Source organism: Solanum stenotomum, chromosome 9 (genome assembly GCF_019186545.1).
Source record: "Solanum stenotomum isolate F172 chromosome 9, ASM1918654v1, whole genome shotgun sequence".
In the NCBI taxonomy this organism is placed as follows: Eukaryota; Viridiplantae; Streptophyta; class Magnoliopsida; order Solanales; family Solanaceae; genus Solanum; species Solanum stenotomum.
Genome location: NC_064290.1, coordinates 26,551,580 through 26,564,289, shown reverse-complemented (window position 1 = coordinate 26,564,289; position 12,710 = coordinate 26,551,580). Strand labels below are relative to the sequence as shown.

Sequence of the window (12,710 nt, the reverse complement as noted above, 5' to 3'; positions counted from 1 at the left end):
TCCTAGCGTGAATTATGATTGTGTAAACTGAACCAGATCAGTTTAGACCCCTATTTAGTTACTAAAAATGAATTAAATCTGATAGGGTATGGAAAAGACCAAAATACCCCTCTTAAATCCGGGTAACTTCCTTAAATAGACAACCTAACTTCAAACGGGCATATCTCCCTCATATGAGCTCGAAACTTAGCAAACTCGGTGGCGTTGAAAAGAGGACTCAGAGATATTTCATTTGATATCTTATGGGTCTCCTAACTAATCATGTAGCCAAAGTTATGGTCGTTTGAAGTTGACCCACAACTTTAAAGAACTAAGGAATGACTTGAATGAATTCTCTTTAATTCTTTTTGGAACTCAAGGTGCTATATCTAGTGACTTGACCTTAATACTTAAGAAATTTTAAATTTCTTGGTAAAATCCTACTCATAACGAAGGATGGTTCGAATCTTAGTTCAAAAAAATTATGGGGTGTTACAGTACGTATTGCTCTCCCGACTCCCTACAGAGGGTTCCGTAAATATTTCGCAAAAAAATCGTCTGAAAGTCATATCACCAAAATCTTAATGGGCTAACACACACAAAACACTGAAAAAGTCGCCTAATTTCGATAATTTTGCCCCTAAATGCTCAAAATGAACTCTACAATTTTCAGACTATACATACTGCTCACCTAACTCCCTATAGAGGGTTCCATAAAAATTTCACAAAGAAATCGCCTGAAAGCCATGTCACCAAAATATTAATGGGCTAATACAATAAACTGAGAAGATCACCTATTTCCTATAAATTGGCCACTGAATATCTCATATTCTTTCATCTCCAACATATTCTTTCTTAAGATAATTTCAAATTTCTTTTGGTGATGTGAAAGTCATGATTTTCATGGAAACAATTGTCGAAACAGCAACAAACAAAGTTACTTTTGCCTCAGGGGCTGCTCCATGCTTTTAAAAATAAGATATTCATCTTAGATCCTCAAATTTGAGTGGCCCCGTTATTTGGTAATAACGAAATTATTTTAAGTCCTTTTTAAGAAAAGAAAAATTGTATTGTGTCTTTCGTTTTATTTGTCATTTTTAATTTATTTCGGAACATAGAAAAATGTTTCTTTCTCTTTTGTCAAACTTTCAAATGACATGTTTAAGATCACAAGATTAAAAATATTTTGATATATTATATATATAATTTCCCATATATAGCAATTTTTAAATACTTTACTTTCAATAAAGTGAAGTAGGAATACTGGACTTTCCGCTCATGAAGAAGGGATTTGAAAAAAAATTTGAAAGTGTTTTCATTTGAAGAGAAAAATATCAAAAATAAGCTCAATGTACCTGAAAATGGTTACATTCTTGGAATTAAGCTCGATGTTCCCTATTCTTTCCTTTCCTTTCTTCTCCAACTACACCTAAGGCAGACCATTTTTTCTTAAAGCTGGGACAGAGTAGATCAATGGAAAGGAACAAGATATATCAGGGAGAACACGTGTTTCATAAATGAAATACACACGTTATTTAGAAAGTAATGAATCAAATTAATCATATTTGTACAATTCACTTTTCTTTGGACTCAATACTGTCTTCTTACTCCTCTTGTTGGTTTATAAATATTAGAATATGAAAAAAATTGTCAACTTAAATGTTCAATATATTAAAAAAAATTATTATTGTTTGAACATTACTTTGTCACATGAGATTGAATACAATATTAATAATATATACACAGACAAAACTATACCAAGATAAACAAAATATAAAGTTTAATCAACTGAGAAAATGTGATATCAACTCAATAAACGATGTACAACTATAAATTGTAATAGTGATTGAAGAATATAATAATGCTACAAAAAAAAATTATATTCACCCTAGTATAAAGTTTAATCATCATATTTGTAGCTCATATGATATCACTCATTTTGACCTCAATAAACAAGTCATCATATGACAATTCACATTGACCATTTACAAAAGTTTGCACTTCATTTTTTTTTATATTTAATTACTTATTCAAAATTATATTTTAATATAATTAATATTATTTTACAACAATTATATTACACTCAATATATGAAGCTATTCATGGAAAGCACTTCGTATGAAGCTCTTTATGGAAAGCATTGTAGATATCCATTTGGCTGGTTCATACCAATGGATGTAGAATAATTGGGCCCTGCTGACACCTAATATGGCACTTGTGACTGATTATGTCTATTTTGAATAACAGAGTAGTAACTTTACTTCTTGACAAAGCACATCAGAACCATGTAACTGGAATTGACATGCTAGTTGATTCAAATTTTATTTATATACTATCTTGTTCATTTAGCAACTATTGACATATAATATTTCACTATTTCATATAAGAACAGAAATGTAGTTTCAAGAACATAAATCATTCAGCTATATGTACATCGACTTCCTACAAGCAAGGAGCGGCAGAAAAGAATGCTGCCCATTCATGGCTTCCTCAATATTGACTTTATGTTCTGAGAAATTTTTAGGATACATCACTCAGACCAGTAAACTCATTTGACAGAACATAAACCAATGCTATCTATTGTACATTATCTCTACCTATACCACACATAATGAAAGCACCACGGCAATGTGTCTCCTTCAGACAGATACCAAGCCTTCAGGAAGCGAGTCATTGGTGTTCTCTGGTGATATAAATCTACGACAAGCATAGAGTACAGCAGAATGGAATGCCGATGTGTTCTCCATAAATACAAAGTGACCAGCCTGCAAGATAGAGAAGGGTTTTGTCAGTAACTGGGGATTATCCCTGGTGCTTCACTTTATACTACTATGTAGTTTCGGGAAACAATAATTAGAAGTAAGATTATTTTCTAAGGAGGGGCAGGAAAAGGGAAAGAAAGAGAGAACCTGAGGGACCCTAATGATTTCACATGGAACCTTCATATTCTTCCTTGCCTGTTGCGCTCCTTGGTAATTCATCCAATCTTCATGTCCATATATGAAAGCTGTTGGCACCTTCCAATCTGGTGCTCTGTGATTATAAGAAGTCCGAGATATTAGTAGAGAATCGCAGCTAAAATTCTCATCAAGGTTTAGAGAGTCAAGTTACTTGACAATTTAACATCATGTACCCCTAGCTAGTTCTATTTTGACTGGAATATCTAAGAGGCTTCTGAAATCCCAAAGCCCCATAAGAATAATGTTATTTCAAGATTTATTAAATAACTTTGTTCATAGGGAGGAGCATGGTGTGTAAACATCCCAGACTGCGTAGAACGTACCAAGGGCAGAAATGGTTCATTAAAAAAATGGTCCACTAGAATTTCAAGGAATTCACAGCAAGAATGGAAGTCAAAATCCAGGTACTCTTGGGTCAATATGTCCTGAATCCAGGCATAATTTGTTGGCGTTTGGACATGCGATTTGGCCATGAAAATTGTGAAATATGAAACAATGGTTTTTGTTTTCAAAGTGAAAAAAGGCATTTGGAAATTGGAGTTGTGTTCCGACATGAATACAAATTGGAGTTGTTTTTGGACTTTTGTGAGTGATTTGGAGTGAAAAAAGTAAAATAACTTTCTGGTGTTTTTCAAATTCCGGAATTCAACTTGTGAAGTGTCGAGTTGAATTCTGGAATTTTCTGAAATTTTATGGCCAAACATGATTCCCCGAATTCAACTCTGAAGAAGTAAAAATATTCATGGTCACAAGGCCACTAAATGCTTCATAGCATAAAAGAGGTCAAATGCTTACTGACACGTTAAATAACAGGTATCAAGCAATGTGAACCCCATCCATCAGCAGAATACTACAACATTCTTTACATATTTTGTTTGAGCTTTACTAACTTTTATGATCTCATCCTACAGACTATTAACTACACACAGAGAATACCATGCCAAATCATCTTGGTTACCGAAATATACTTATTCCATCAAACAAATGAAATAATTCTCCCTGGCATTTTACTTTACCACAATGAATAAATCAATCAACTACATCTCATTCCTAAACTAGCTATCGACTATACCTATTCCTCTCATATCAAGCCTACTTTTTTCCAATATAAAATAATTTGTATTTCAAGGGATACTTGAGGTTCTCTAGATCTCATATTTCCACTAGGACATAAATGTCTCTTAAACAGAATAAGAAAGACTCCAGGTGCATATAGGACCGAGAGAAATGTAACAACAACCGAACATGATTTTACAAGTTGGTATAGCCTAAATAGATGTTTCACTTCAATTGTGTTATGTTCCTAAGCTAAGACCTGCACTGACTCAGAGAGAGATATAGGTCTTCGGTAACTTTTCTCAATGTGATTTTAGGACTACCTTGACCTCTATTATCAGTTTCATTCGCTGTATTATAGCACCTACAATGCCAGTTCATATAAAGGTCTAAACAGGAGATGAAGATCAATTTAACACAGGCAAAGATTAAAATATCAAATATCACAAAAAGTGTTATTTAGTTTATAATGGTTGTATGCTAGTCATCATGACCAGTTCAAGAATTTCCTTTTCTTTAAACGACAAGAGGGTGAGGGCTCCTAGCAATGGCAAATTAGTATACAATTGCAAATAATTACTTATTAAACCACATCAGTCCAGCCGTTTTTTGAATGCTTAAAATTACAGTGCCTGGGAATTAGACAACGTTAGTTACTACATCTTCATGGCCCTCATCCTTTTTGGAGAATAAATTCCCATGTAGTGAGGCTCTTACTTACATTTAGTTGCTTGAATTAACTGCATAACTGAACCATCCAATTCTTTTACTCATTTACATCCTAAAGTCTGTCTACACAGTGCAAATTCATTTGAATTAGCATTCTAAAAATAAGCTGAGGAATAGTTCTTATTAGCTTCCGAGAAGACCTTATTGCAAAGATGTGAAGGCAAGCTCTATCTTACTGCATCAACTGTAATGCCGAAGAGTTCATGCAGTCTTCCATTTAGTTCCCTCATTCCCACCCTCTTAAGTGATAAAAGGACTATTGAGTAGCATCTATTGTCTTAAACATTTTCTCTCTTTATGTTTTTCCCCTTCCTGCAGGTACAGTATAAATTACTGCCGCGCTGCTGATTGAGAAGAAACAGAGAACCCATGCATCAAATCACTCATGATCTGTGCTTGCAACTAAATTGATACATCTCATATCACATGTAAATAAGTGGGGAATCCAAGTTCTACCTCTATAATTTTAACGAGAGCCTCATATTCCAGCAAAGTGTGGCAAGCAGAAGCCATTATAGCAGCATTATAAGAACAGAAACTGAACAATACTGAACGGATTCAGAGCTAGACACTGTAAGGATCTACAGTAGCAGGAATCTTAGGTTTTCAGCAACTCAGTAATAAACATTAGCATGCATTTGCATGTGTTCTTGTGTGTGAAGAGAAAGAGATGGGGGTGGGGAAGAGGGAGAGGGAGAGAGAGACAGAGAGTGGGTATATCACCTGTATAAAAGAGGACTCTTGGCAAATGCTCCAAAGGAAAATATATATTTTAAGCATAGCTCTCCACTAGGTTTTGCAGCCAAAGTGTGATATACATAATCTTCCATAAAACAATCAATATTAGAAACTTAAGATGTGCAATGTATACAACCATCAAGAGAAATAAAAAAACAATGTCAATAAATAAGATTTGCAACGTACCTGAGAGTAGTCTGGACGACTCCTCAGTCAAATCATCTCCATTAGAATATGCAGTAAATCTAGCATTTGTGTATTTGCGAACAAGGTCTGGACCCCATGGGCCTAAGCCTCTGCATTATTTAAATTGCCAGCAATATTAGCACTCTTCAGATAAATAAGGCCATCTATACAAAATTCTTTCAGAACTACTAGGCCAGTTAAAACCTCAATCCAGGAAAGGATCCCGGACAGCTACAGGGAGCATCTTAGAGCCACAAAAAGAAGTCAATATACAAGATAAAGTATCAATTATCAAGTATATGAGTAGTACCAACTCTACAAGTCAGTAAATATGCACAGGCATCAACATGTATGATTTTTCAAAAATCTAGAATATGAAACAACCACCAGTGGAGTCAATCTTTTTTGTCAAATCATTGACAAATACCGGGTATCTTGTCTTAAAAGAAATGTCTCTAGCACTTAATAACTCTTTTAGTTACTGAACACCTACAGGATTATGAGAGAGTGAGGCAGAGGGAAAGATTAGCAACCAAAGCCCACAAGGGTACCCTTACTTATAAAAGGCATTTTTCAGGACAACGGCAGTCTTTTCTTTTCATAAATTAAAAAAAATATGTATGGCTCATGTATCACGTAAAATCCAAACACATGATGAATAGCTTAATTTTACAGATAACTATGATAAATCAAATAAAGAGAAGGTTAGTCCCTTCATTTCCTATTTACATACTAAGATGAAAAGTTACCTTGTTATCCCAACCAAACATCTTTTTAAAGGGGAGAAAGAAAAGGTTTGATATCTTTTTTTTTTTTTTTGCGTTAGACATTTTGTGTTACGTACAATGTAGTGGATTCATCTAGATGATGCCAACTAATTTCGGATAGAGGCATGATTAAGTGCTTGATGTCTTACATTTGCTTTCAAACTTTGGGAATGTGTGAACCATTCAAGGAAAGGAAACAACTAAATTAAGACGAAGCAAACCATCGAGTGGGACAGTACTTAAGATTAGATAGCTAAGAAACCAAAAGAGTATATTGAATCCACCTGTCAGTATCTTATATGGGTTCCCTCAGGTCCTTTATCATGCATTCCTCGAAAAACATTGACACCCAGGCAAAGCATTTGCAACAGAAGTACATATGCTCGCCATATGATCATATCATTCGAAGAAGGGGAACAAAGGAGAAATGAATCATAAACATTTTAGGCGTTAGTCTTAAAATGAATAATGTTCGCCGAGTAAAGTAAAAGCTTGCACTAACCAGAGGCTACAGTGAGAAGAAGGAACAAATGGGAAAAATCAGACATATCAAGAGTATCACTGTAAATGTTTGTATAATGCAGTAAAAGATGCAAAATAAATGTCCAGCAGCATGTTAGACTAGAGAAGAAGCAAGTGTTTAGAAAAGCATCTACCTGATAACTTTCATCGGGGTAAAATTAGACTCCCACAGATGATTCAAGACAGCTCCCTTCCAAGTTGCTCTGAACTGGGTCATCCGCTCAGACATATGTTCAGTTTGTGATGTAAATCCGGCTGGTCCTACCAGAATCAACTGCTGAACATGCTCAGGATGCTACAAGAGAAATAGAATCGTTTAATCAGCAGTAAAATATACATAACCATATATATTAAACTACAATTTCACATTTCTATGAATTTCTTATTTTTTCTGAAAAATTGAGTTCTATGAAAATTGATCACCTTGAGAGCATATTTAGCAGCGACATACCCTCCAAAAGAGTGCCCAAGCAAAATAAAGTTGCTAAGATTTTTGGCTTTGCGCCACTCCTCAAAGGAATCAATAAACCAATTTTCAGTCTCTGCATTAGAAAAGATGCCTCTTTCAGAACAAAATTGTTCAGTAAATAAGCCACAGATATGGTATCTTCCAAATGAATAAAGGTACTCAAATGTGTAATCAACTTGTAAGACTAACCTTCGGTACTTTTGCATGTGAAGTCAGGCCTGCTTGATCCACCCCAGCTGCATAATACATTAGCCAGTCAGAGAACTACCATTATGCTCATTTGTCTCTTTCGTTCTTTATATTCTACATAAAAGTGACATCTATTGGAAGACTTTCACCACTCCTTCCGTTCTACTCTAGGACTTATAACAGCAGCTCTTGAAGCTACTGCTAACTAAAGAAAGCAAAAGGAAGCAACACATAGTCAATTAGACCGGTAAGCCTCCACAAACTTCCCAGGAGAATAAATAAGTGTCAATGTCACAACACAGATACATCGTCTTTTTTTGTTACCATTCCCAAAAATAGGTCTATTTTACAAAGGTTGACACAGAAAGCCTTCATGTGACACTTGTATAAATATTTTCTACATAGAAAGGGCTGAAAATCAACCCTGATAATCTTTTAAAACTTTAAACTTTCTGCACTTACAAGTCAGGTAGTGCCTTGAATAATTTCGTTGCGATCTATTCAGTTTGAGGGCAACGGCACATTGTGTACCTCATTAACTACTAATTAATATAACTTGGCTACAACATTATTGTATCACCCCATAATAACATTACGTAGGTTTCAAATGAAAAATTAGTGACGCTCGAATCATTCTCATTATTAGCCATTCACTGAAGCATCAACTAAACAAAAAAGAAACTAGCACAAAGCTGATCATCCAACAACTACAGCAACTAGCAGGACTAAATGAAGGGATTGCTCAAGTTATAACTCAAGTGAATATGCAAACCAATAAACAGAACTTCACTATGATACACCCAAAGGGAATCTATTTTCAGTTGGTATGTAAATATCTCCATCCAATGAAGATTTGAATGCTTGGTTAAGAGCATATTGTCCAACTAAATTGACCCAAATGTGTCCCAAAGTATACATTTATGCGCAATAACCTATAATTAGAAGACAATTTCACTTTCAGTATATCTTAGTTATTGCAACTTACCAAACAACTAAACATCTAGAATCAAAAAGTCATTAAATTTACTCTTCTATATCACTTCACATATATGGGGTAAGTACCACTATAGAATGTTTCAAGAGGGAGGAAAACATCTGTATGAAATTACGAATGTGCTCATAAATTTACACATAATATATACTCACCCAAGCTGATCAATAGCAATTACTTTGAAATGCTTTGCAAGGGCAGCAAAATTCCGAAAGAAGAAACCTTGAGAGGCACCGTATCCATGGACCATAACAAGAGTAGGAGAACCCTCTTTGCTGTCGAAAGTAACAGTATTGATAAATCTCGGTTCATTGCTCACCGATCGAAACCATCTAACTTTTGAACCTGGTGGACCAGACCCAATGTTGACCTGCTCTTGTGTATAAGAAGTCCTAATATTGGACAAAAGGCATAAATCAAGGTGAGCCTCTGAGCATCAATAACCATAAAGTTGCAGTTTTTATTTACTGAAGCAGGCAGTCCACAAGATACAAAACCAAGAAACATACAAACTTTCATGATAGATGAAAGAATAGTTTGCCTTAAGGTAACTACATGTTGCCCGACATAAAATAAAATGAAAAATTTGTGCATTACTGACTCTAAAAGCATCCCCAAAGTTTCCACTCACTAAACCAATGAATACAGCAGTGTTTGTAAAAGGAGAAGCGCAAACGAGCAACAAGGTCTTTGGGCTTAAAATGGAAAGAGAAAAGTGAAGCTCACTATTATGTAACGTAATAGTTACACATATATGAATTAGTACTACAATAATCAAATTACAATTCAAATACTCTCTCAATCTCGACTTATATGCCTTAATTTATGAGACACTTTTCATTTTATCCTTAATGACATGATTTATAGACATACAAATATTTATGATTTTAGACTAATTTCTTCTTTCATTTTTTAAAGTCCATACCCAGTGAAACACCTTCGAGAGTAATTAATTTCAAGAATCCATTTACAATAATGCTGGTATTGATCTGACTACTCAAAGTTGAGATTTAAGTAATTGAATGTTTCTTATTGTGACCACTTTGAGTTGCATTCTTAGAAATGCACATCTATCTAAAGCATATGGTTTCATCTGTGACCCCTGAATTCACCGATCACTTTTAATAACGCTGAAATGCAGTAGTATAAAATATCATTTACCATGACAACAATTCTTTTAAGTACGATTGGTAACACATCCAATCAAATTAGCTACATGATTGACTAATTAGAAAATGGTTGAGCGCAGTCTAACTATCATAAATACTGAAGAGAGAAATGGATAATTATGAGTTTTTTTCCACAGAACCTAGGTTACACGCACTCTGACTAATCTAGTAGTTAAACATTCTATATCCAAGCAGATGAAGTTGGTGTGAACCTATAGCCTGAAGCACGCTAAGTGTTGTAGCATGAATTATGTGCAGTGTTTTCTCCTACATGACCATTGACCACCACTCAGCTATGTGGCTGGAACAAGAAAAACACTTAAGAGAACAATTGAATGTGATTGAGGCATATACATGAATGAATTTAAACAGAAAATATCAGAGGATTCGGGAATACACAAATAAGTAAGAATTACCTAACAAGAGAAAGAAGGCATTTTTCAGCACCGATGATGTGGTCAGTAGATGTAGGTATCCAACGAAGAGAAGAGGGCCAAAATGACCACCGTTTTGCTCCGGCAGCTGTGTTATCGGCGGCTGATGAATTGATTTGTTCCGCCATTTTTACCAATGAATTCGATAACCTCCTTAGTCCGATGCTCATGGGATTGATGCAACAGATAATTAATTTCCCCTTTTGTCGCTGAACTCCCCAAAATATAGGCGTATGTGCTAGATAGAGTGTTCTCCAAGTTCTCTATTACCTTTCCAAGAAACTTAACCTCATTCTCTCCTTCGCCGGTTTCATATTTTAGTATTTGACAATCAAATTGTATCATAGTAATAGATTTCAATTCCAGCGATGCAAAAACGTAGGCAGTGACGTGGGCGGAGCAACTCCAACCGCAGATTCCATATTCCAACCATCACCTTTGCTTCTTCCCCTAATTTGGTCAACTATTCAAACGCATATTTTTAGCATATTTTTTTGGTTATAAATATATTTGTGTTACAGTACAATAAATATCTATGTTATAGTTTTTTTTTTTTTTTTTGTGAAAAGTTAGAAATCTTAAGTTTGGGATTAATCTAGTTTGTCCTATAAATAAAGGTAGAGTGTGCATCGTTCGATTTTATATATTATCTGTTCAGTTTTTTATTTTTAAATACGTCAAATCAATAAGATATTTTTTATTGATTCTTCACGTTCAATTTCGGTTTAACCAATAAGAAAATACTTATAAAATAAATATATAAATTCTCCAACAATTTGACATGACAAGACAATGATTTAACTTTACAAACGCACATGTAATCATTTTAAATTTATTAAATATAAATTTATAAAATGATTCAGATTATATTAAATTTGTGACTATATCAGCCTAAATAAATAGGGAAAAGGTTCAAATATACCATCAAACTTTTAGAAAAGGTTCATTTATGTCATCCGTTAAAAGTTTGGCTGATCTATGTTATAGTTGTTAAAGAAAAGGCGCGCATCCATGTCATTTCTTTCAACTCCAGTTTTGCAAAACCATTTTTTTACACCCCAAACAAGGTTTAACGCTTTTCAATTGGTGTTTTTGGATCAAATGTATATTTTTTTTTATCCTGCTTCCTTCAGAACACATAAAAAACATTAACAATTCCCAAATTTCAAACATGTTCAATTCTTCACGAAATCGCCTCAAATTTCAAGAGTAGTTTCTCTCCGAGGTAGATATCAAAACTCAATATCTTTTGAGTTCGAATTCAACCTAACTCAACAAGACCCACTTGAAATTTCTTCATAAAGTTTCTAAACTTCAACATTCTTTAATGATAGAATTTTCTCCACCACTTCAAATCATTTGAAAATTTGAACATAGACTCATAAAAACACTAGGCAACAAATATCTAATGTTAAAAAACAACTACAAAAACACGAATCAAATTCATTTGTTGGAGTTTTTTTTAATACGGGTGAATTTTTTAAACTCTACAAATGATTTTAGAAGTTTAGTTTTTTTTTAAAAAAATTAACGATGTAGCCGAAATTTGAGATGATTTCGTGAAGAATTGAAAATGTTGAAAATTTGGGAGTTGTTTATGTTCTTCATGCGTTCTTCGTGTTCTTAAAGAAAAAGAAACAAAAAGTGTACATTTAATTCAAAAGTGTTAAACCTTGTTTGGGGTGTAAAAAGTGGTTTTGCAAAATTGGAGTTACAAAAAATGGCATGGATGAGCCATTTCTTTAATAGCAATGGCATAGATGAGCCAAACGTTTATGTTTTAATGAATGACATAAATGAGTCTTTTCTAAAAGTTCGATGGCATATTTGAGCCTTTTTCTGAATAAATATTATGGATTAATATATTTAGAGTAATTATTTAAATCCAATAAATATGTATTTGATTAAAGTCCAAATTAAGTGATGTGGGCTACAATAGATGAACTCAGTTCACTAAGCCCAATCTCATGGCCCATTTTGGTGCCACGTGGAAGATGATGTGGCATGCCAAGTCAACAAGAAGCCAATAGGATCATGACATGTATCAAAAGGACAAGCTTGCTCCATAAAGCTCATATGTCATGTCACTTAAATTTGATTGGTCGAAGGGAATCTTGTTCCAAATCACAACTCCTCTATTCTAAAATTATAAATAGGGGTCCTCATAATTCAGAAAAGGAACCGGAAATTCTAAACAAGAAGCTAGAGAAAGCTTGTGGTACAAACACCATAAATTTCTCTATAAGCTACAAATTTAAGAATTCAAGCATTCAAGTTCAAGAACGATCAAGATCAAGACCATTAGATTAGGGAACAAGCTCGAAGCCCTTGAATTTAAGTAAAAGTCAAGATCAAGATAAAGCTCAAGTTCAAGTTCATCGAAGATTCAAGAACAAACTTCAAAGCTCTTGAATCGAAGATCAAGCTCAAGAGCCCTTGAATTTATATCTGAAGAGGCCAACTTAGAGGAATTATAAAGATTGTAACACTAACACTTTGAAATAATAAATACGATTGTTGC

At 34.1% G+C, this 12,710-nt stretch overlaps 1 protein-coding gene across 1 annotated transcript; it reads right to left on the bottom strand.

Annotated features, from left to right (window-relative positions):
* Positions 1-2,267: 2,267 nt before the first annotated feature.
* LOC125876732 (probable 1-acylglycerol-3-phosphate O-acyltransferase) lies at positions 2,268-10,504 on the bottom strand. The gene is made up of 9 exons (XM_049557969.1): positions 10,172-10,504; positions 8,742-8,978; positions 7,596-7,642; positions 7,361-7,479; positions 7,072-7,232; positions 5,649-5,758; positions 5,448-5,547; positions 2,889-3,012; positions 2,268-2,744 (listed from the first exon to the last, which is right to left on the bottom strand). The coding sequence occupies exons 1-9, from the start codon at positions 10,357-10,359 to the stop codon at positions 2,619-2,621; spliced, it is 1,212 nt and encodes a 403-aa protein (XP_049413926.1). The 5' UTR covers positions 10,360-10,504; the 3' UTR covers positions 2,268-2,618.
* Between the last annotated feature and the right edge of the window lie 2,206 nt (positions 10,505-12,710).

Bases quoted from the DNA above. Each gene is read 5' to 3' on its own strand.
- LOC125876732 (XM_049557969.1), bottom strand. From the start codon at position 10,359: ATGAGCATCGGACTAAGGAGGTTATCGAATTCATTGGTAAAAATGGCG. The intron at 7,643-8,741 runs GTGAGTATATAT...TGTATTATGCAG, and splicing joins ATTGCTATTGATCAGCTTGG to CTGGGGTGGATCAAGCAGGC. The intron at 5,759-7,071 runs GTAGATGCTTTT...TAAATAATGCAG, and splicing joins ACCCCGATGAAAGTTATCAG to AGGCTTAGGCCCATGGGGTC.